Source organism: Hevea brasiliensis, chromosome 18 (assembly GCF_030052815.1).
Source record: "Hevea brasiliensis isolate MT/VB/25A 57/8 chromosome 18, ASM3005281v1, whole genome shotgun sequence".
Lineage (NCBI taxonomy): Eukaryota > Viridiplantae > Streptophyta > Magnoliopsida > Malpighiales > Euphorbiaceae > Hevea > Hevea brasiliensis.
The window spans coordinates 10,977,988-11,004,036 of record NC_079510.1 but is presented as its reverse complement, the minus strand read 5'-3'; the positions used below and the strand labels follow the sequence as shown (position 1 = coordinate 11,004,036).

General features: G+C 34.4%; 1 protein-coding gene and 1 non-coding gene across 2 annotated transcripts; both read left to right on the top strand.

Moving 5' to 3' along the window:
* Nucleotides 1–8,528: 8,528 nt before the first annotated feature.
* Nucleotides 8,529–8,635, top strand: LOC131176197 (small nucleolar RNA R71). The gene has a single exon (XR_009146322.1). It is a non-coding gene; the product is annotated as a small nucleolar RNA R71 (small nucleolar RNA).
* A 15,679-nt stretch (nucleotides 8,636–24,314) lies between these two features.
* LOC110664555 (uncharacterized) lies at nucleotides 24,315–25,543 on the top strand. The gene has a single exon (XM_058140858.1). It carries the CDS (start codon nucleotides 24,505–24,507, stop codon nucleotides 25,210–25,212), a length of 708 nt encoding a protein of 235 aa, XP_057996841.1. The 5' UTR covers nucleotides 24,315–24,504; the 3' UTR covers nucleotides 25,213–25,543.
* Nucleotides 25,544–26,049: the final 506 nt, after the last annotated feature.

Sequence of the window (26,049 nt, the reverse complement as noted above, 5' to 3'; positions counted from 1 at the left end):
TGCTATGATTTAGAATACAAATATGCTTAAAAACATCTATACGATTCAAGTGTATCAAATACCCCCAAACTCAAACTTTTGCTTGTCCTCAAGCAAAACAAAACTCTGTTTTAAAACACATTTCAGGGGATACTTAGGAATACAACCATCAATTTAATAAGCATAGAATTGAACTCCTCCAACCTTCATACCAACTCCCCTCTTTCAAGGCATAAGGGTTCTAACAGCTGCCTGTTTGGAACTTCACCTCGTTTCATGGTGTTTTGACTAATTATTCCTCTATACAAGACCATTAATAGGCCACAAACAACCTGTTTTATCGGGATAGAATTAAGAAACACTAACTCCCCCAAATCTGCCTCTTTCGTAAGTAATTGAGATGAAGTATTTCAATTCTAGCTCCATAGGCATATCTCAATTTTCTATCTCTACTAATGTAGCATGTGCTTTTTCAAAAGATCAAAAGGTCTTTAAAAGGGTTGTAATGGGGCTAGAGGGATAAACTTGGTTGCCAATGAAAGGTTTTTAGGGAATGCAAATATGAGGATAGCATGTATGCATAAAATCCAAGTATACTGAGTTCGTTTCTACATATTTTGTGTGGAGAGGAAAGGCTTTTGGCTTTTTACATTGTTAAGCATGCTTCCATAACACTTATCTTGGGACTTCTTTTCTTTTTCCTTTTTGTCCTCTCCCCCAAACTCATTGCTTTTGCTTGGTTGGAAAGGCAAATTTTTCTTTGGCTTCAATTGCACACTCGCATTCTTTCTTGAGCTCCACATCCTCTCTTCATTTTCTTTATGTATTTTGCTTCCTCAAAAGGGTATGGTAGTTGTTTAGGTTAGGGGCTAGGTGAATAACACGGGTAAGCAATAAATTTTAAGGGATGAACATAGGCTTCAAGTTGGCTACAAGGGATATACATTTTAATTTAGGGGTGGCTAAGGCTTAGTAAGAATGTATCAAAGAATGCCTTAATCATCTCTTCATCAAACATATGCTAGGATTTCACCTTGATAGGTCCGAGAGATATGTTCTAGAGCTAGTGAGGCAATTTTTGAGTTTGCTTGTGTTTCAAAATTTGTTCTCCTAATTTTACAAGTTCAATGTGATAAATTAATAGTTATGAAGAGGTTTAGCTAGTCTAGTTCCATAAAAGAGATTAGCTTCTTCACAAACAACATGTTAGAATCCCTTTTTACCCATCTAGATACGTTCATTCCTCTATCCCGTGGAGTCCAATTATTAGCTTACAAAAAAAAAATTTGGTTATAGTGCTAAGTTTCACAATTTACAATCCAAAAATTTTAAAAAATTCTCGAAAATTTTGATACAAAAGAATAATGTAGCTGAATTTAAACAATGCAATGATGTGCATATAATGATATGCAAGTGCAAATGTACCCCCCCAAACTCAAACCAGACATTGTCCTCAATGTCAATATAATGTGCAAGATCAGATCAAGCGTACAAAAAATTTTAAGGAAGCATAATATTTATTAAGCATAGAAAATTTTTGAACATAAAGTAAATAAAAGAGACCTATGGTTGCAAATTAGGAGTAGGGCATATAAGATATTACAATAAAGATCCTATCCTATAGTCCTATCTCTAAAAAGCCTCTGATGATGATGATGGTGATGCTGGTGATCCTTGCTCCTCATCCTCCTCATCCTCCTCATCTAGTTTGTCCATTAGAATGTCTAGCTTATTGTGTGCTTCCTGGAGGCTGTCCTCGATAGCTCGCATCCTGCCGTATATTGTGATCTCCATGTGCTGCAGGTATGCAAGGACCGGGTCTATCGGTGGTGGTGTGTATAGAGGCATTCGGACAGGAGACTCTTCGAACATCCGCCGTTGCCCTTCTTCTTGAGGCTGTGAGGTCTCACCGGGTCCCTCCCTTGCCTCGTCTATCCGAGGGATGGTGTTTCCTTCGGCATCCACGAAGTAGCATTTGTTGCCCACCTTCTTACATATCCCCATGGATATGCTGATAGTTTGATCAATTCTCGATGTTCTAGTAATAAAGCATAGTCTGTGATGTCCTGGAACAAAGCCAAAGTGGAGGGCAATGGTGGTGACAAGGCCTCTAAGCACTATGTGCCCGGTAGGCTGATGGCAAAGGCGTCGGAGATGGTTGCACAAGAAAAAGCTAGTGCTACACCGCTGCCTGGTGACCATGCACCATAGGAAAAATAGTTCACTAGCGTTGACAACGCTAAGGCTGTCTCCACGGCCCATGATGGTGTGAGCGGCGAACCGATGCATGTATCGCAATGTTGGACTAGTGATGCCCATTGATTTGGATTTGCTAGAGTTGTAGGGCTCTGTGTTTGGTGCAATGGAATCTCAAAAGTTGATGTTGTTGTACAGCATGCGGTTCCTTGGGATTTCTTGGTGGCCGGTACTGTCAAAGCAGAAGATGGCATTGAACTCGTTCATATTCATTACTCAGTCTACACCAAGTAGGCGAAACTCAATTCTGCCCCTGTCTTCCCTGTCGGTGGGCCATAAGTTGGCCTTGAAGTTACCAAAAATTCCAGCGTTGTGTCTTTGTAAGTTGGAAATTGGAGTTGGGCGAACCTTATCCACCCAATGCTGTTAAGTAGCCCATTGATTTCTTTTTGTAACCCGATTTGCTCTAAAAGCGAAAAATCTATGTATTTGGTGGAGGATATTTTTCGGGCATGAAGTCGGGTGCACATTTCTTTGTGGGCATCATCTCGAAATCCCCAAGGAATAGAGATTCCGGTTTATGGAGCTGGTTGTGGCTGTGGTTGCGTTGGAGGAGGCGCTTGTTGAGATGGTTGGGGAGTGGCTACCCTCGTTTTTGGGCGTTGGGTTGGAGGCTGGGGTGGAGAAGGTGAGGATTCTCCTCTTTGTCTTGAAGAAGAGCCGATCCTCCTTGCAGATCTCTTCGCAGGAGCCATGGGTGTGTTTTTGGGAAGGAGAAGAGTATGATTTTGGTGAAGGGAGATGAGATTTGAGAGGTTTTTATAGGCTAGGAAGGGAGTAGATGAAGGGTTTTGTGTCTATGAAGGGTTTTAATGCTAGGGGTGTATTTAAAGAGCCGTTAGGACTCTTCGTTTCCCGCCCCAGGAGTCACGTCTGCGACGAAATACACAGGTCGTGTATCACTACACGGGTCCCGACATGTAGGGCCGTGTAAATTTTTGCCTGAATTTTTCGAAATCTGTCATAGTGCACGGCCCGTGTAAATCAGCTATGGGACCCGTGTAACTTCCTGTTTCTCGGGTTACTTTATTGGATATGTTACACGGCCCATGTAAAATTCAAGGAGCCCCGTGTAACCTTCTATCTCTTAGTTATTCTGCTAGAGACATTACACGATCCGTATAATTTGGGATATGGACCCGTGTAAATTTCTGTCTCCCGAAGGGTCGAGATTGCATGAAATTTATGGACTTTCAGAAAGTTACACGGGGCGTGTACTACTAGTATACGACCCGTGTAATTTTCTGATTTTTAAATCTTTAGTAGATGAAAAATTTTATCATCATAACACATGAAATGGATGCAAAGATTAACAATAGAGTTACTTCCCCGGTTTTGTTCAATTTTCCCTTTTGTGGCTTTGGCTTAGTGATTCCCTTCCTTTCTTGATCTCTATTCCCCTTTTTCAAAAATCCTACAAATGAAATGCTAATGAGTATGAAACAAAAATTTAATATTGAAGAAAAAGAAAAGAAGAAAAGTTTAGAAAAATTTTGGGTTGCCTCCCAAAAAGCGCTTGTTTATAGTCTTTAGCTGGTCTTTGCTTGTTTATGGTCTGTCAGTGGGAGGATTGAGAGTGTAATTTACTCCCATTTCTATGGGTTCTTCATGAAAGTAAGGCTTCAGCCTCTGCCCATTGACCTTGAATGCGCCTGAGGTTTCGCTCCATACCTCTGCTGCTATATGTGGGAAGACTTAGGTGACCTTGAAAGGTCCGGACCATCTTGATTTCAGCTTCCCTGGAAAGAGTTTCAATCTAGAGTTGAATAAGAGGACAAGATCTCCTTCTTTTATCTCTTTCCTTGCTATGCGCCTGTGATGCCATCTTTTGGTTTTATCCTTAAAGATTTTGGCATTTTCGTATGCATCTTGTCAGATTTCTTCCAACTCATTCAGTTGTAAGAGCCTTTTCTCACCAGCAGCTTTGAGGTCAAAGTTTACTACCTGAATTGGCCAGTAGGCTTTATGCTCAAGTTCAACAGGGAGATGACATGATTTGGGGTTTTATATGCAGTGCGGTATACCCATAGTGCATCATCTAGCTTCATGTACCAGTCCTTACTGGAACTGTTTACAGTTTTCTCTAGAATCTGCTTCAGTTCCCTGTTCGATATTTCTACTTGACCGCTAGTTTAAGGATGATAAGGTGTGGCCACCTTGTGAGTTACTCCATACTTTTTCAGTAGTGTTTCGAATTGTTGGCTACAGAAGTGGCTTCCTCCATCACTAATTATCGCTCGTAGTGTGCCAAATCTTATGAAGATGTTCTTCTTAAGGAACATGGTGACCACTCTAGCATCGTTGGTTGGTGTTGCAATAGCTTCTACCCATTTTGACACATAATCAACTCCAACCAGAATATACTTATTTCCACAGGAAGAGGGGAATGGGCCCATGAAGTCTATTCCCCATACATCAAACAATTCCATCTCAAGTATACCTTACAGTGGCATTTCATTCCTTCTTGAACTGTTACCTGTTCTTTGGCATTGATCACAAGTTAGCACAAAGGATCTTACATCCTTAAATAAATGTGGCCAGTAAAACCCTACTTGTAAAATCTTGGCTGCTGTCTTTGAAGTGCCTAAATGTCCTCCATAGAGTGATGAATGGCAATTATAAATGATACTTTCCATATCTTCCTCTGGTATGCACCTTCTTATCAGCCCATCATTACATCTCTTGTACAGTAGGGGTTCCTCCCATAAGTAATATCTCACATCATGTAGGAATTTCTTTCTTTGCTGATAAATCATGTTTGGAGGCAGTACCCTGCATACAAGAAAATTAACAAAGTTAGCGTGCCATAGAGCTTTGGAGAATGCAAGTAATTACTCATCAGGAAATGAATCATCAATTGGCAAATCTTCGAAGTCCTTTGTGTACTCTAATTCTAGTCTAGAAAGATGGTCAGCTACTACATTTTTGGATCCCTTTTTGTCCTTGATTTCAAGGTCAAATTCTTGTAGGAGTAGAATCCATCGAATCAGTCTTGGTTTTGCTTCCTTTTTGTTGATAAGGTACCAGATTGCAGCATGATCTGTGAATACATTGACTTTTGACCCGATGAGGTAAGATCTAAATTTGTCCATTGCAAATACCACTGCTAGGAATTCCTTCTCTGTGGTAGCATAATTGATTTTTGCATCATCGAGTGTCTTGCTAGCATAATAAATAGCATGAAGCTTTTTATCTTTTCTTTGCCCGAGCACTGCTCCAACTGCAAAGTCACTCGCGTCGCACATCACCTCGAATGGTAGCTCCCAATTCGGTGGCTGCATTATTGGTGCTGATATCAGGGCCTTTTTGATTCTGTTAAAGGAGACAAGGCAATTTTCATCAAAATCAAAGGGAACATCTTGACTTAACAAGTTAGTAAGTGGCTTAGCTATTTTGGAAAAGTCTTTGATGAATCTTCTGTAGAATCCTGCATGTCCCAAAAAGCTTTGTACTCCCTTAACTGATGTTGGGGGTTGCATATTTTCAATGATCTCAATTTTTGCCTTATCAACTTCAATTTCTCTTTCTGATATCAAATGTCCCAGAACTATGCCTTCCCTTACCATGAAATGGCATTTTTCCCAATTTAGGATCAGGTTTGATTCTTCACATCTTTGCAACACCTTAGATAAATTAGCTAGGCAATCATCAAAAGTAGTTCCATAGACAGAAAAATCATCCATAAAAACTTCCATGATATCTTCAATATAATCGGAAAAGATAGCCATCATGCATCTTTGAAAGGTATCAGGGGCATTACAAAGACCAAAAGGCATTCTTCTATATGCAAATGTCCCATAGGGACAAGTGAACGTTGTTTTTTCTTGGTCTTCTGGGTGAATAGGAATTTGAAAGAATCCCGAGTACCCATCTAGATAACAGAAATAAGAGTGTTTTGCTAACCTTTCTAACATTTGATCGATGAAAGGAAGAGGGAAATGATCTTTTCTGGTGGCACTGTTCAATTTCCTATAATCAATGCACATTTGCCAACCAGTGACTACTCTAGTAGGGATTAGTTCATTGCTTGCATTTTGGATAACAGTTGTCCCACCTTTCTTAGGAACTACATGTACTAGACTAACCCATTTACTATCAGAAATTGGGTATATGATACCTGCATCTAATAGTTTTAAAATTTCTTTCTTGACTATTTCTTTCATGTTTGGGTTTAGTCTTCTTTGATGTTCGATTGTGGGTTTACTGTTTTCTTCCATAGGTATCCTATGCATGCAAATCGAAGGGTTGATCCCCTTCAGGTCTTCTATTTTATACCCTAATGTTTTGCTATGGATCCTAAGTTCTCTTAACAATTTTTCCTCTTCTAACTTAGACAGGCTAGCATTGATTATAACAAGATAATTAGACTTTGAGTCCAGGAATGCGTACCTTAGTGAAGATGGGAGAGGTTTAAGCTTTACCTGTTTAGAGTTTTCCTGGAGCTTACGTTTGGTTTGTTCCTCCTTCAACTTCTCTATCTTGGAAGCCTTAGCTAAGGGTAGGGGTGGAGGAGCTGCCAACTGTTGTGCACATGCTGCTATTTCTGTATTTTCATCCTCCACTGTGTAGCTGTGCACAATACATGCTTCAAGAGGATCTTTAGGATGTGTCTTATGAAATTCCTCTTTAACTTGTTCGTCAATTATGTCAACCTTGAAGCATTCATCACGTTCAAATTTGTGTTTCATTATGTTAAACAAGTTGAACTCCACTTCTTCTTCTCCTACCTTGAGGGTTAATCGTCCATTTTTGACGTCTATGATGGCTCCGGCTGTTGCCAAGAATGTTCTTTGCAATATGATAGGAATTTGGACATCTTCTTCCATCTCAAGGACAACAAAGTCCACTGGAATGAAGAATTTGCCTACTTTGATAGGGATGTTCTCAAGTATCCCTATAGGATATTTAATAGATTGATCAGCCAATTGCAATGAGATTGTTGTGGGTTTCAGTTCCCCGATCTCCAGCTTTTTGCATATTGATAGAGGCATTAGGCTGATGCTTGCCCCAAGATCGCAGAGGGCATTGTCTATTTTCTTGTTACCAATGATACAGGGTATGGAGAAGCTTTCTAGATCCTTCAACTTTGGAGGCAGTTTGTTTTGCAGAATGGCACTACATTCCTCTGTTAGAGCTACTGTTCCATAGTCTTCTAGCTTCCTTTTCTTTGACAGAATTTTCTTAAGAAATTTGGCATAAGATGGCATCTGAGAAAGTGCTTCAGTGAAAAGGATGTTAATGTAAAGTTTCTGTAAAACTTCCAAAAACTTCCCAAACTGCTTGTCCAGTTTGGCTTTCTGAAATCTTTGAGGAAAAGGTAGGGGAGGCTGGTATGGTTCTGGTAATTTCTTTGTCTTCCTTGCTTCCTCTTCCTGATCTTTCTTAGCTTCTTCCTCCTTTTTCTCTGCTTGGTCTTTAGATTTTTCTATGGTTTCCTCTGTCGATTCTACCTCTGGTTGTACTAAAGTTCTCCCGCTCCTCAGTGCAATTGCCTTACAATGCTCCCTTGGGTTCATTTCTGGTTGACTGGGCAGTTTGCCAACAGCCTTACTTGAAGAACTTGCTTACTGAGCGATTTGATTCTCTAGCATCTTGTTATGCGTAGCGAGTTGGTCCATTCTAGAAGTCAGCTGTTTAATCAATTCAGTTTGTCATTTTTGAGCTGCTAGGAATCCTTCCATCATGGTTTCCATGGTTATTTTCGGTTCAGACTATTGAGGTTGGAGAGGTGGTGATGACTGTGCAAAGTTCTGACCTCTGTTCTGAAATCCAGGGGGTGCTGGAGGTTTGCACCCTTGTTGCTTGTTTATTGGCTGGTTCTGCTGATTAGACCATGAGAAATTTGGGTGGTTTCTCCATCCAGGATTGTAAGTATTTGAATACGGATTGTTTGGCTGCCTCTGGTTGAAGTTTCCTCCATTATTCACATAGTTCATCTGTTATGTAGGTTCGTTGAAATTGCTGTATTCTGAATTCATGTATCCTCCTTCATAGCTGCCCTCATGTTGACTATTTGTACCAACTGCGTTGGCTTGCATTCTTTCAAGTTTCTTTGTGAGCTGATCAAACTAGGCATTTATCATAGGGCATTTACTTCTAGGACCCCTGCAGTTCTTCTTGCATTTCCTCTTTCATTTGACCACTCATAATTATGGTATGCAACCCTTTCTAGAAGTTCAAGTGCTTGTGGCACTGTTTTCTCCATTAGATCACCCTCTGCAGCTGAATCAACTGTGCTCCTTATAGAGGCTAGTAATCCATTATAGAAATTTTGCACCAATAGCCAATCTTCTATGCCATGGTGTGGACATTCCCTCTGCAGGTCTTTATATCTTTCCCATGCGTCATAGAGTGACTCTCCTTCCTTTTGTCTGAAGGTGTTGAGCTCAAGCCTCAGCTTTGCGGTCTTTGCAGGTGGAAAATACCTTGCTAGAAAAGCTTGAGAGAGGTTTTCCCAGGTAGTGAATGTTCCAGCCGATTGAGAAAGTAACCACTTCCTTGCTCTATCCCGAAGGGAGAATGGGAATGCTCTGAGTCTTATTGCTTGATCAGACACTCCATTCATCTTGAATGTATCACATAGGGCAAGAAAGCATTAGAGGTAATAGTGTGGGTCTTCTGTTGGTGAACCTGCAAACTGGGTTTATTGAATCATTTGGAGCCATGTTGATTTTAATTCAAAGTTGTTGGCTTCCACTGTGGGTCTAGTGACACTGGGCTGAAATCCTTGGACAGATGGAGCTCCGTAATCTCTCAAGAGTCTTGGTCTATCATTATTATCGGCCATGGTTGGGATTTCAGGATCTCCTTGACCGTGCTCTTGATGTTTCCTTTCCCTCCTGATGGCTTTCAGAGTTTTGTCTATTTCTGGATCACAGTCCAAAATTTCTTCTAGCTTTGTTCTAATCATATACCAGATCGGGTACCTGAAAGAAAAGAAATACAACCAGTAAAATAAAATTAAATAATAAATATAATTGCCTAAATAAGCTAAATTACCTATTGCTTGATATTACTAAAACCAAAAACTCCCCGGCAATGGCGCTAAAAACTTATTTCACTATTTTGCAATCACCGTAAGTGCACATATCGCTAACAAGTAATAAAGTGATAAGTAGAGTATCATTCCCACAAGGAATTTTGTTTAGCAAGTACCAATCTACACAGAAATCTTGACTGTCTAGGCTATCGAATACTTAGGGAATGAAGTTTGTTAACTTTAAACACTAAAATGGTAAACTTAAAACGAAATGATTTATTTGAAACAATTCTGGAATTAAGATTTCACACTTGAATCTTACTAGGGATGTTATCTCGTTTATTTACTGAATTGAGGATCGTTTTCCTTGATGGAAATCAGTCATAAGCTATCCTAAATCCTCTCTCAAGGCATCTAGGGTGTATTCTAATTAACTCGAACCCTACTTTCGTGGTGATCAAATTAATTAAAATCCTTTAAGACCCTTTGACCAATTTTTAGGTTCCACAAATGTATCAGCCTATGTCTAGGTTAAAATTCCTAGGTTCAAGATCTTGATTTTCTAATGTTAATCTTCACCTTTCAGTCCTTCAATTAACATCTACAATCATAACTAAGTGGGTACCAACACATAGCATGCATTAAGATCACAAGAAATTAAATCAAGAAACAAATCTCAAATCCAATAAATAAAACTCAGTGTTCATCCATAATAATAGTTACAAGAGCTGCAAAAACTTGTTTTGCTATTTTGCAATCACCGCAAGTGCACATATCGCTAACAAGTAATAAAGTGATAAGTAGAGTATCGTTTTCACGAGAAATTTTGTTTAGCAAGTACCAATCTACACAGAAATCTTGACTGTCTAGGCTATCGAATACTTAGGGAATGAAGTTTGTTAACTTTAAACACTAAAATGGTAAACTTAAAATGAAATGATTTATTTGAAACAATTCTGAAATTAAGATTTCACACTTGAATCTTACTAGGGATGTTATCTCATTTATTTACTGAATTGAGGATCATTTTCCTTGATGGAAATCAGTCCTAAGCTATCCTAAATCCTCTCTCAAGGCATCTAGGGTGTATTCTAATTAACTTGAACCCTACTTTCGTGGTGATCAAATTAATTAAAATCCTTTAAGGCCCTTTGACCAATTTTTAGGTTCCACAAAGGTATCAGCCTATGTCTAGGTAAGAATTCCTACGTTCAAGATCTTGATTTTCTAACGTTAATCTTCACCTTTCAGTCCTTCAATTAACATCTACAATCATAACTAAGTGGGTACCAACACATAGCATGCATTAAGATCACAAGAAATTAAATCAAGAAACGAATCTCAAATCTAATAAATAAAACTCAGTGTTCATCCATAATAATAATTATAAGAGCTACTCTCCCAAATCCAGAATAAGAAAACTACTCACTCATGGTGAGTTCAGCAAATGTCATGATAAAAAGTAAAATCAATAAAAAGAGAGTTATGCAGAAGAAATAAAATAATAAAAATCTGTCTAAGGAGATGAAACGAATGAACCAAAGAGAGTTTGCAGCTTTGATCTTGTGGAGCTTCAGCTGGAAAACTTCTTTTGGTACTGATGTAGAGTCCGACAAAGAACCTTCAAAGATCACGATGACAGTGACCGACCTCGTTTCCTGATGTTTTCTTTTCTATTTATATTGGTTGCTCTAGGGTTAGGTCATTTTGAGTTCAAAAGGCTTTAGGAGTCTCGTTCGAATAAGAAAATAGGAGGGGAATTCAAGTCAGAAAACAGACTGCAGCATAGTACACGGCCCGTGTGTCACTACACGGGTCCTGCAAAGTAGGGCCGTGTAACTTGCTGGAGGAGAATCGCATGGTCTTGTTTTGGCACAGAAAGTTACACGGGTCTATGCCAACTACACGGGCCATGCACTATTGTTTCCATAAGGTTCTTCAAGCTTGCGCCCGGCAGAGACTTACACGGGTTCCTGCAGATTACACGGGTCTACTTACACGACCCGTGTACTTGTGTTTCTCATCGATTCTCTTGGCTTTCTTCTGGCAGAGAGTTACACGAGTCGGGGGCTTGGTTTACACAACCCGTGTACTTTGTATCAGCAGCAATTCTTTGTCTTTTTACCTCTCCAAGCTTTCCTTTGCACTCCCATCCTTTGGGGCTTCACCCAAACACCTGAAATAATGCAGAAAACATGGAATTAAGGGCTTGGCAACATAATTTATGAAAACTAATGAAATCAACTACTAGGCATGAAAATACTTGCCTAAATGCTATGATTTAGAATACAAATGTGCTTAAAAACATCTATACGATTTAAGTGTATCAGTAGCTAAAGTTGTAGCTAAAGTTCTTTACTTTGGCAGCTAAAGCTCTTACTTTGGCAGCGAAAGTTGCTTCTGCTTGCCTTAATTTCCTTTTTGTTTTTAAAGCTCTAAAACTTGTTTTTAAACCCTAAATAGACCTTAATTTCCTTTTTGTTTTAAAGCTCCAAAAGAGTTTTAGAGATCCGAATAACTCATTAGGTCCATCTTTTATAAGATCAAACTTGAGGAGCTCGAAAAACCACAGTTGAGAGGAAAAGTTATCATTTGTGTTTTAGTGTTGATAGGCTACAAGAGATGAGTAACACTAACCTTAATAAATGAAAATCAATTTATTTAATTATAATGAGACTCATAACCATTCACATGCATCATTTCAAGATATTATTAGCTTGCATGTATCTAAAACACGAATATGCTGGATTGCTGCATAATTAAATGTTGATGCTCGATAGATGTTGGATGATCCACTGATTTTCCTTATGATATTATTGATATGATTATGATATGATGTGGTAAGACTAGGTGAGGCCTAATAAGCCCCTAGCTCATTATTAATGATAGAGAGAGACCCAAAGAGCTTCATTATGAGCCTAGCATATTGGTTATGTTATGTACTAAGAGAAAGTCCTAAGAAGCATCTTTATGAGCCAAGCAAATTGGTTTTGAGAAAATCATTGGTGACAAATCTATCTTATATGAATTATTTATGTTGTGTAAAATCATGTGCCTAATGCATTACATATGTATGATTGGAATGAAAATAAATTATGATCAATTGTTAGTTTATTCACTAAGCTTTCCAAAGCTTACTCCCTTCCCTTAACCCCATGTGAAGAACAACAAGAATAGAAGGTGTTAACAGAGAGGCTAGCAAGTTATAGAGGTTTAGCAAGTTTTCATGAATGATATGAGGATTGTATAATAGATATGTAATTTCAAATTGTTAGTTACTATGCTTGGCTTCAATTTATCATATGTAATATGCAAGAATAAAATCGTCTGTTTGTTTGCCTTAAACCCTAAGCACTCTTTTATGATTATGCATGAATGGATGAATTATACTTTAGCATTTTATGAATGCTATGAGAAGGCTTAAAATTCAGAGCCATTTTAAATGAAATGTTTTATGTTTTGATGGAAATGCTAAAGTATAATTGCTTATGAGTTTCTCTGGATTTTGGTTTAAATGAAATAAAGAAATGTTTTATCAAGTTTTAAGTTTGTTGTAGGTTCTGGCGACCTTAAACTGACCCATTCCCTAGCATCAGTAACAACCTTTAGTTAGGTCGTTACATTAGGGGCCAGTCATCATTGGCTTATCACTTTTTTCCTTTTTTTTTTGCTTAGTGACTACCCTTACTTTAGACATTAAGAAGATGAGAAGGACCTTAAAGGCAACAGTTATGTATTACTATCTCTTCCTCTCTCCTCAGGTTGTAAACTATCCTCTACCACTTGGTGGAGAGGTTCCAAAAGGGTTCTCTCTTCTACTATTACTTTATCTATGAGCATTTAGGGTACTAGATACTCAAAATCCCCTCAAAGAGCTCTAAATCTCTATATCTATCAGGACATCTACCATGTTGGAGTCTCTATCCCTAAGGTATTAAAGCCTTTTACTATGTGTCAAAACTTCACATCTATCATGACTTCTAACAGTCTTGCCTCTTTGCTCAAGAGATGTACTTTCATTAAGGATACTCAAAGCATCTTCTCATCCCTCAATATTTACTATTCTGCTTAGGGCATCATTCCTTAGGTTTGGGGCACTACCCATAACCTTCTATTTCCTTTAAGGAAAATAGAGCTATACTTTACAACTTTACACTTATCATAACCTTTTACTACTTTCTACTTTTACCCTAGGACTTTCAGCCTTATTAGGATATCTAAGGCATTCACTATCTAAAAACATGGCTACCCTATCAAAGGGTACCATTTCTTGGGTTGTGAATAATTTTTTATTCCTTTGTCTCACTCAAGGAGAGATGAACTGTGCTTTGCAACTTTGTACTTATCCTGACCTTTGCTACTTTTTATCTTTACTTTAGAACCAGTGCCCTTACTAGGGTACCATGAGGCATCTACTTTCTAATTATACCATACTTTTACAAGGGAATTCACTTCATAGGTTATGATTATCAGTCACAACCCTCTATCTCTCCAAGAGAGTAACATGACCTTAACATGTAAGGAGGTACCATTCTCATCATATTACTATCTCATTTGTGATATCATTTTATAAGTTATGAACATTATTCATAACTCTCTATCATTTCTTAAAGAGCAAAGCCATACTCTACACAACATAGACATATAAAGGAGCATTATTTTTCATTAACTCTAGAAAAAATGGCTATTGTATTACCAAATCCATGTAAGGTCCCATTTTAGAGACCAATTATCCCTATTTAAAGGGACTATGCAATACACTTTACTCTTTACTTTTTATTACCTTTAAACTTTCCCCAAGGGTTAAAACCCTCACTAGGTGTTTTTAACTCCTCTACAAGAGCATATTTATGCTCCAAACATTAACGTATTATGATGGGGACTTAACTGTGCATGCATCCTTTATGGATGTCAACACATGGTACATAATTCTACCAACTCTCTTATGTCTGTATTGTAATCTATAGCACTTTGAAGAATGAGTATGTTACTGTGCTATAATTTAACTAACTATGAACTTTAAAATTTTCTTTAACATTTAATTGATAAAGAAGCCCTAATAAGGCATTCATCAACCAATTCTGCCCAAATTAGCAGTCAAGACCTACTTTGGGGCACTCATATTATTTGTAACTCATTTCTTTTCACTTGTGCCTTTCATAGAGTACGCACATTATTACACTATATTTTACTTTACTAGTACTTTAAACTTTCATTTTGTATACCACTGTTCCCATTGGTATTGAGCCTTAAACCTGGTCTCTTATTCATTTTCATTTACATTTCAAGGGTCAGCTATGAATTAACCTTCTTTATTTTCAGTTCATTTCATATTATATCATTCTTGCCACTAGGCTCATTTTAAGTGGCCTTTATTATATTCCAAACCTCTTTCATTTCTCACTTGCCTTTTCTTTTCATTTTTTTTTAATTTTTATGACTCAAGATTCAGACTTTGACAATGATATGAAACCTTTCTCAATTACTTGTATTAACTTTACAACCCCAAGGCTTTCATTGACATGAGTTGCTTTGACTTGGCTTAAAACATGTACTGATAAGTCAACAACGACTCTACACTGACACAAGGGACCAACATTTTCAAAAATGTAGTCAACACAATAAAATACTTCTATAATCATCAGACATGTATCCAAAGTTATTGCGCTTTCCATTTTAGAAAACTTATTTTACTTTTACATTTATTTTACTTTTACATAGTGGGCCATACTCTTACTTGCTTTCATTCTCTCCCACTTTACTTTTCTTTATTAGTAGCTAAGTCCAATCTCATAAATCTAGTGATCTAATACCAACTGTGTAACAATCCAAATCTGAGACCATTACTAACACTAGGACCTAGGCCAACATGAAGACTCCTAAGCCCATAACAAGCCTAATTTTCACCCTAATATCATTTAAGGCCCATAATGTTCATGAAAATACTTTATTAATTTAAAATATAATTACAATTATTTTATATTACAAACTGCTAAGTGGGAAAGTACAGTAGCAAAATAGCAAAATTACATGTTTTTGAAAAATGTAGTTCCACAAAATGTATATATATCTTTAAGCAAAATTAAGGCAATAACCTTTAGAACTCAGTTAACAAAATTCGCTAACTATATTTTCTACACTTGTCCTTGAAGGGGAAGATAGAGAAAGGGGTGAGCTAAGGGCTTAATAAGTAAAAGGCTACTTAGGGAAATTAAACATACAATAAAACAATTTATATTTAAGCATATGTAATGCAACAATCACATGATGTTACAACATAAACAAGTCACACTAAGGTAGTCCATGTCACTAATGATTCCCTAATCGTATCATAATCATATAATCAAATAAATGAAGCTAGAAACACAAAATTACCTTACCCAATTCCTCTCCTTATAGGCATCCTATCTTCAGAGTATACACCAGATTATTCCCCTCAAGGAGCCTTATGGATCCCATGCCCCCGTCTTCGAGTATACACCATATCATTCCCCTTAGGGAGTCTATGAGTCCATCTAACATGCTTGCATTTCCATTTATCTATTGGGACTAGTGGGTCATCCATGAACTATCAACACATAACAAATAATATTGAAAATGCAGCATCTTTGTGATATGATTTACTAAATTATATAATTAATTATGCAATTATAATAGGAATATATAACATAACTACCATGATGCACGAATGTGCTTGGAATATAATGAAAAAAATTGATAAATCATTTAAAAATAGTTTAAGTAGGTTCTACTCAAAGATTACGTGACCTTTTACTATTACTAAACCTACTAGGACTACTGACTGTTGACTTGACTGACCTATATAAAGATACTGATAGTATATTAGATATTGGATATAAACTACTTATAATTACTTAATTCATCTTAATTATCCTGCCTAAAATTTGACATAGTCTCTCTTGTAATTACACCTATCCTCCATGCAAAGCAAACTCAAACACAAGGCCTCAAGGTCACAGAAATATTACAATGTCCATCCAAGGCTAATAAAAGCCTAGTTCTAAGTCTAATGGCTCAATTCTCTAGTTGGGTTTCCTAACTCCTCTATAGTCTAATTAATTAGATTTTACATTTTGAAAATTGTGAAAAATATTCGTGGAGGTCCTTCAAAGTGTTATATTATTACATTATCATATGTCAAGAATATTTTATGAATTAATTACAAAACATAAGCTTTAGGCAGAACTACTCAAGTTCAGATCAGGCTTACCAATGCCAATTTTGCTACTTAGAATGACTAAGTTCTGAGTTGATCTCTTGAGTGCCCAAATCGAGCTAAAAAGTTAGTCTTGGGTGTCGAAAGGCTACTGCTAATGTAATAGTCCTACATAAAGCCCAAAATGTGTTATTAATTATTGTATAATTAAGTTTAATAAATGAGGAGTGAAAGGGTTCAGAAATCTCACCGATCGATCTAGATCGACCGATGATCGTCTTTTTAAAATGATATTCGATCAGAGTGGGGTTAGTGCCATCTCAAAAGTTTTGGCATGCTGAGTTCATTGGTAGTCTTGGATCGGCTGAAATCAACCTAAAAGCATTTTTCTCTTTCTCTCCTCTTCCTTATCAGATTGCTCCATGGAATCTAGTGAGGGAGATCCCAAAAGGATGCTTAGAGCTTATTGAGTTCATTACTAGTCATCCCAGTATGCTTCGATGTCAGGATTTACCAGAACTAAGCTATGAAGCTATCAGTTGCGCCTCCTTCTCTCGCTTCACATTTCAAGAACCAAAGCTTCTTGTTGTTCCCTACCTCTACCTACCATTATCTGAGCTTTATTATCACTTAGAGATGGCCATCAGTTTACTAAAGTATCGCCTGCACTGGAGACAAGTTGGCCGAGGAAGAAAGGACATGGCTTATTTTTCTTCAAAGCTTCCACGTGAGGGAGGGAAGGTTGGTGAGTTTTGATTGGCCCATGACTTATATATATAAGTCATTCCTAAGCTATAACGACAATAACAACAACAACAATCATAACATTAATAATAGTAATTACAAGTCAATAAATTAGAAATAATCAAAATATAAATAATATAACTTTATTAAATCTTCAATATATTTATTTTACTTATCCATTTATTTATTATTTTATTAATTTTTATTAGTCAGAGTTGGATGAATATTTTGAGAACTCCAGGAAGGAGTGTTACAATAGACTTGCCACTAGTGACAACTTAAATATCCAAAGTGCTTGGATCATAAAGATGCTTCTCAGGACCTTCTCTTAAACATATCATGTTCAATATACCTAGCTTATATAGAGGCTTCTTGGTCTTCCTCTTTAACATGCACTTTGTGTTAGAGCGTACTTGGCCTCATTTGGACTTCCACAAATGATATCATGCATGATTATAACCATATACATCATGGGGAAGTCAATGGGTTATCCAACATCTACTGAGCATAAACAAGAAATTATGCAATAATGCAATATATTCATATTCTAGATATATACACCCTAAATAATGTCTAATGATGCATGTTAATGCTTGTTCATTTGATTTAAAAGTAAATAAATTCATTATTTAAAAAGGGTTAGTTCTACTCACTTCTTGAAGCCTATCATACACCACTTACATACTGAAGCTCCTTTTTCTAATTGTGGTTCCCTTGGTTCCTCAAGTCTAATCCTATAAAAGATGGACTCAAATGAGCACCTCGAACCTTTAATAGCCTGTGTGTTATGTCTTAAGGAGAATGAGAAAAACTAACTAATGTATTTATTATGAGCAATTTGATGTGAAGGTTCTCTTAGGTGCAATTGGTAATTTAGCTTTGAGCTTATAATTATTAATTATTTTATTGATAGTGAAAGATAGCATACCCATGGATATAGCCCTATGTTGACAGGGTAAACAACATAAATATTAGTATTTTGTAAGTTTATTTATTTATTTGTTGTTTATATGCTTCCATGGTTTGCAACAAATGGTATCAATGTTATAGGGATGATCCTAGTCAGGATGAATGTATAAGGTAGTAATTAAGCAACTAAAATTGTTTTCAATCAGAGGCCCAGACTGGGGGGGCCATACGAAAAAACTCCTCCACACTAGTGGATAGTGCAAATGTTGACAACTTGGCAGATGCAATCTTACGGTGTTAGAAAGTTAAAATTAAAGTGGAGCTTCTAATGCAAAATCAAGAAAGCTGGTGACACAATGATTTCTTTCTTTTAAAGAAAAGAAACAAGTTATACCCAAGATAAAGATCGAAGAGATTAAAGTTTTGAAAGGTTCGAGCTCAAACACAGAGATTTAATAATCGAAAACACCAAAGAATTTGAGGTATGCAATGGTTGATGTATTTTGAGTCAAGGTGGATATTGTTATATTAATGACTCATAATCGTTGTAGGATCAGGAGAGAACTTTTTCTAATTAGAGTGAGAAAAATATTCCTTAATAGAATAGAGGATTGTTCCCTATATTAGAGTAAAACTCCAAATATAGTATTATTCTTAAATTGAGTTGAATTCCTAATTATTTTAGGAATAAGGGAATTAACACTATAAATAGGAGTACTATGGAGTTGTTATTTGGTTTTTGCGCATGGAAGGAGAGGTTTCGGCCTAAGATGAGAAAGGACATAGAATTCAAGAGAAATGAATTTATGTCCATTAATGAGGGGACTATTGCTCTTGTTGTTGAACAAACCCTTTGTGGTATATAATAAAGTAGTAAATATATTGAGTTATATTTAGAGGAAAATGAGAGACTAACTAATATATTTACTATGAGTAGTTTAATGAGAGTTCTCTTAGGTATAATTGTGATGATGGATAGTTAGCTTTAAGCATGTAACTATTGATTATTTTATTAATATTGAAAGATGACATGTCAATGAATATAACCCTATATTGAAAGGATGAATCATGTAAATATTGATATTTTGTATGTTTATTTTTATTTCTTTATAATTTACATGTTTCTGCGGTTTGCAATAAGATCAATCGATTAAATTTTTTTAAAAAAAATTGAGAATTTGATTATACCAAATTAAATATTAATTATTTAATTAGTTAACTTTCGATATAAAGATTAAGGAACCAAATGGACTTTTGGCCTTTATTAAAAGCATAATACTTTTAGAAATTGTGAAATTTCATAAAACAAGACTTAATTACCATCGTTGAAATAAAGAGACTAAGTTTTGTATTATAATGGAAGTGAAATAGCTAAAAAGGGGAAAAGCATATGAAAGTCGTTCATATATAGCATAATTAGTGGCAGGGAACAAAGACGCGTACGATGTTGCCGATGAAGAGGAAAAACCAAGATCAGTGGTTCTTGTTTTAGTCGGAGGCGAAGATAGCTATGTAGTGAGCAGACCAATTCTTCTTTAACTAATTTTAGTACTCCCAACTTCTGTTAAAGGCATGTTAGCAACTATCATTTCTTATAAAATTAATTAAACGCTAATCCAGTTATAATTAAATTATAGTTTTGCATAATTATTGCTAATACGACAAGAAAATGCTAACAAGAGTAAGAAATAAGAAGAGAAGGGCTTGGCTTGTCTAAAGCTTAGTTGTACAAGACAGTCAACATCCAAAAGTTCGTAGGGCACACGGACAATTTTCTTTTATTGCACTCATCAATTCGTAGGACAAGGAGGTAAAAAGAATTAAAAATTAAAGAGCTAAAGGTGTCTAATTAAATATTAAAAAAATAAATATCAAAATCTCTACGAAATGTGGTTTGGATATTTTGGATAAGACTTATGAAAAGGAAGAGTTGCTTTCAGTGGATAATTCATCCAATAAATAAAAAATTTTGAATCTCATCTATTTAAGGGTTGTTTAGTTTAGCAGTAGCTGATCGCTCGATGATTAATGGTCAACATATTATTTATAATCAATTATTATAATTGACTATAAAATATTTTGTAAGTTACGGGTTAAATATAGCAATGAAATTATACAATCAATGATCAAATCATTAAATTGAATTTTAAGATATTTAATTTGATTTATAAATTAATTAAATTTAATTATAAATAAAAAATTATAAATAAATTAATATTTAATTTAATTAATAAATTAGAAAATTACTTAAAATAAATAAAAAATTATAAGTAAGTTATCTCTTAATGTTATCCTAGTAATTTTTTTAAAATACCAATATTATTCTCGTTCAAATAATTATAATATTAATAATATATATATATTTTAATCATTTTAATAAATTAAATTATTTGTAAATATCTTTTAATTAAATATTTAAATTATTTAAAAATTAATTTTAAATAATTTTATCACAATATTCTCTTAGCTTTAGAATATTACATATTTACGAAAATGTGCTCGTAAAAACAAACGAAAATTACGAATATTATTTAAGTCACACGGTTGGATAGATGTTTAAGTAACACTATTCGTAATTTTCATTTTCAATCCGTGTGACCAAACAGCCAAAGAATGAAAACAAAAGTTTCATTTGTATTTCTGGTTTTCCATAACGAAAAACCAAACGGGTTAGTGGACATAATAAGCCTCTTAATTATCATGTTACACCCTATTTAAAAATTAAAATTTTACAAAAATTTAATTTTTTTTATATCAATTCTCATATTAAAAACCTAAAAATACATTTAAAAATTAAAATTTTACAAAAATTAATTCAATTAATTGATTTATTTATTGTTAATTTTCATGTTTGAAAGTATAATAGATGAAAAAATTTAATTTTTAAAATAACAAAGAATTTATTAAAAAAAATAGAAAGTTGCATGATTATATGTGAATTTAATTCATCTCTATTCTCGCATATAATTTTTTTTTCAAATTATATTTGAAAGAAATAGAAATTATGTAAAAAATAATATGATTGTGTGAAAATTAAATTTCATTTTTTTCCCTGTAAATAATTTTTTTTTCAAACAAAAGCCTATAAACTTGTACTTAATTCAGCATGAAATTTTCACCACACTCATTTAGTTAGAGTTTAGGAAATTTGAATAATAAATACTTAATCTATTAGCATGTGTACATATAAAATTGTTAATCAGTTGATAAATTATAAATACTTAATTATCTGCTAGGGTTTAGTTGACAAAATTCAAAAATTTTCAAAGAAAATTTTATCTAGTTAAATTTGATATTATGAATTAAAAACACAATATTTACATTTTAAATCTATTTAAATTTTTCTCAAATCTCATTACTCTAAAATCAATCATTAAGCTATTGCCAATTCTTGAATGGACAAGGAGTTCTAATAACACTAACTACCTTTGCTGTGAATGCCAAAAGGAAGTATATATGTAAAACTTAAAGGTACCTAGTTGATTTTTTTTTTAAATGAAAATATTATTAATAAGATAATTCAGAAAAAATTTAGTAAATGGTATTTAACTAAAACTCAATTAACAGATTTTTTCGATAAATCTAACTTAGGATGGCAAATATTAAATGAAAAAATCTGAAATAAAATGGTACAAGCTTCAAATATTATTAATAAGGGACCTAGTTGATCTTATTCCTGTGTGGAATAGAAAATTCCTAAAAGACAAACAGTAAAGTGGATGAGTGGGCAAAGGTAGCTTCAAAATCAAATGCCCATTCTTACAATATCCAAAATCACATGAACATATGAAATAAATCCTGAAAAACTATAAACATCAGTATATATATATATATATAGAATAAAAATCAGTGTACAATTATCTCCTTGGGATACGTGCAAGTTAGATAAATATAACCAAATGCACAAGTGGGAATTGAATAGTACAATCATGAATTTTGTGCGAATTGAATATATAGTACAATAATGAATTTTATTTATTTATTTATTTAAATTTCTCTTTGGTGAGGAAATAAACTATCTTGGCCCCGCTCGTGTGTCAAAATCTGTACTGTCTTTTTTTATTATTATTAATCAAATTAAAGATTTTAAAAATACTTTTATTATTATTAAATCAAAATTTATTATTTTTATTATTAAGTATTTGCCAGAGGAAAGTTGACTTGTAGACAGGCGGTCAACCAATGTAATTAGCATTTACACTACTCCAAACTTTGATAAGATATAAGTGATACAAATTTTTCTTAATTACAAAACAAAATATATAGTAGGATTATATATTAAATATATAAATTTAATATATATTTATATTTTAAATCTATAATAAATTAGGTGTAGTTAGAAATTTTTTAGAATAAAATATTTTATATTTATTTTACTTCTCACCCTTATTAAAGGGTGTTGTATATACTTTTAACATAGTTAAATCACACATATAAATTCTAAAGTTTACTCTACTGATATCAATCGCTTTTTATTTTATTAATTAAAGTAAAATTTGAGGATCTTTAAGAATCTTCTAATACATAAATAATTATAGTAATTAAATAAGTATTTTTAAATTATGCAATTAAGTGGAAACTAATTGATCATGCTGCAAAGATGAAATAAAATTAAAAAGTTATAGTTAATAGAGAGGTCAAACAATGTAGTTAGTATTTTCCTATAAGGTGCTTTAAGGTTTAAAAAGAAAAAAATAATAAAAAAAAGATTAAACATAATGTTTTATTGACCACTTAATTAACGAGGAATATCTAAGCTCCAAGTTCAAGGAGCTGTCATAAATATATTTAAAAATATTATGTGTTAGTCTACTGCATACTAAATTAATAAAATCATAAATAAACATGAAATTTAATTTCTAATTTTTTATATTTATATATTTATAGATAAAAATAAATAATTGATTTAATTTATAAATAGTATCTAAAGTCTCTCTAAAGAAAAAGAATCTAATACAAATATATTTTAAAAAAATTCTTATCTAAACCTAATTCACAATAAATTTAAAATATAAATAAATAAGACCTATATATTTAATAAGTAAAACCTATGCCATATATCTTGTGTTTTGAGTTTATGATAGATCGAATCTAGTCAAGAAAAATTCATATATTCTTATGTCTATAATCTAAGGATTTTTAATTTTTTACATATTGATCATTAAACTACTCATCTCAAACTTATAGATAGAGGTCTAAAAATAAATTTTAATTATGTCTGGTTTAGTGTATGATACAAGCACAAATACATCTTATAATTAATAAAAACTTTTATTGGGAGAAGTGTTAATACCATAATCTTGAAATCACTCACTTAATTGTAAGCAGCTCCCTTTTGTGTGTTTCAATCAAGCCCCAAAAATGAGCTTGAAAAAGAAGATATGAACTTCCTCACTAATCAAGCCTACTAAAGAAAATAAATAAATAAATAATCAATTATCTTTAGCTTAATAGTAATGGCCTTATCTCAAGTTTAAATCCCATTCGAAGTCAATTACATTTAAAAAAAGTAAATAAATAGAGTTAAACCATTAGCTTCATGGAAATCACAAATTTAGAGAGGTTGAATTATATTCATCGCTTAAACCAATTCCATCGAAAAATCTAAAGACAGCCATTCCATCAAGGATTCGCAAAGATCATAAAAAAATCCTGCTGAGGTTATAAATATAGGTGAAGAACTAGCCACGAATATCATCCATATGAAATCAAGCCCTCTGTTAGGTTTCAAAAAGCATTGCTTTTTTTTTTCATCCCTTTACATTCATTTCGGAAATCTTTGTACGTAATGAAGCAGCATTGGTGCATAATTATTATTTTTTTCTGAAGAAATTTAAGGAATAGTTGCCGATCCCTGTCGTTTCTCTTGGACTTGTAAGGTCTGCATATAATATACAGCTCTACTTCCTACAAAGCTGCACTTCAGAAATGGTTACTTTTGCCAAAAATAAAGCAAAAAAAAAAAAAAAATCCTACACAATGACATAAGATTGCAGAAATTGAAACCCCATTTCCTCCCAAGTCCTTTTCTTATGATGTGAACAGTCTGTTTTAACCGTAAGACAAAAATAACAGTGCAACTTGCCTTCCCCTCTACAGATTTTATATATGGAGCGCGTGCATGTGAATATAACAGTAAATTTACTCCATTTGTAATCTTAAGGTCACAGGTTTCAGCTATGATAACACTCTTTGGAAAGCAGATTAACGTACTAGTGGGGCGTTGAAGCCGAAGTATGAAATGTTGTCCTTATGTGTAAGGATAGCTAGTTGGGAGGGGAAATTATTATATTGTGGATCTTGCTAAATTCCAATTGCTGGTTACAAAAATTTCGTTGATATCCTTGGTGTTAGGGTTTATTTTGTCTCAATCTCTCACCCTTAGCCCATCCCCTATTTAACTCTTTTCTCCATTCATTCCACATCACATCTATCACCTATCTTAAATGTTACCACTACCATGGCTGCTGAGCTTGGCCCTCTCTCCCTGACCCAACTCCACCAGCAAAAAATAGCTCAAACCCAACAAAATCTCCATCATCAACAACAAAACTCATCATCAATGTGGAACCCTAAGCAAACTCAAGAAGATGATGACTCTTGGGAGGTCAGAGCCTTTGAAGAGGACACTGGTAACGTAATGGGTACCACTTGGCCGCCGCGCTCTTACACTTGCACCTTTTGTAGAAGGGAATTCCGGTCAGCTCAAGCACTAGGTGGTCACATGAATGTGCACCGCCGTGACCGCGCTAGGCTCCACCAAACAGTACAACCACCAGGTTCAATCAACCCCAATTCATCATCGACTTCCACTTCTTCCTCAACTTTCTTAATCCCAGCTCAAGAATTTTCCACAACAGGTGGTGGGTTATGCTTGCTATACCAATTACCTAACCCTAATGGGGTTTTCAATCCCTCAGTTATGAATGCATGTGCTATTGACTCACCTTCTACTCTTCTCTCTATCTCACCATGTCCCCACAACAACTTGATTGGGCAATCTCTTAATTATCCAGTAGCAACACCAGTGATAAATTCTACTCATTTTTACTCTAGCAAAGCTGAACCCGCAGCCTCTTTTGACAATAGCAACAACATGTTCAAGGACTTGGGAAACGGAGAACTTGATCTAGAGCTGAGGCTAGGACACAGATCCACTTCATCATGACCATCATCACCATCATAATAAGATAGATAGAAAAGCTTGGAATGTGAGTCTGATTTGCTTTCGACTGATCCGTGTGGAAGATAGAGAGTGCCATTAAATTGTAAGATACAGTCTATTTTGATTGACTTGTGTGTGAAATTTTTTTGTCTTTTCAATCAATGATGGGCAAGAGTGGCTCTGTATGAGAGAGAGAGAGGGAGAGAAAGAGAGAAATTTTAGGTGCCATGGAAAGTCAAGAGGAGGAATGTAGAAGAAGAGATAAGCACCATGTAAATTGAAATAAATGATTTAATTCTTTTTGAAGAATAAAAGAAATATGATTAGGGTTTGAGTGATGATCTACTGGCAAAGTATGCACTGCACTGTCATTTTCTGCTACAGATCTCCATATAAAGTTTGTCTGGGCAAAATTTCCATGGGGATTATTATCTCAAGCAAATAATGTTTGTGGGATTCACATTCAACATATATATACTCAGATTAGTTATGATATTTTTTTTGAAAATAAGATTATTTATGATTAATTGTACAGGAGGGATAATATTTATGAAAAAAATTTTCCAATCTCATTCATAAAAGACAATAATCGAAATATAGAAAAAGAGATATTTATAGCAAAAGCGAGAGTAGGGCATTGAACTGAATTTTATTAAAACCTGTTTCTTGAGATTTCATGAACTGATTTTTCAAGCTTCTCAGTCGTGGTAAGCACTACTAAATTAATTATAATTAAATTCAAACGAATAAATAAAGTTATTTTATTGGCAATTTGTAATTTGATTTCACGGTTAGAAAAGAAAGGAAAAAGAAATTTTTTTTTGTCAGAAGAGTAGGTAC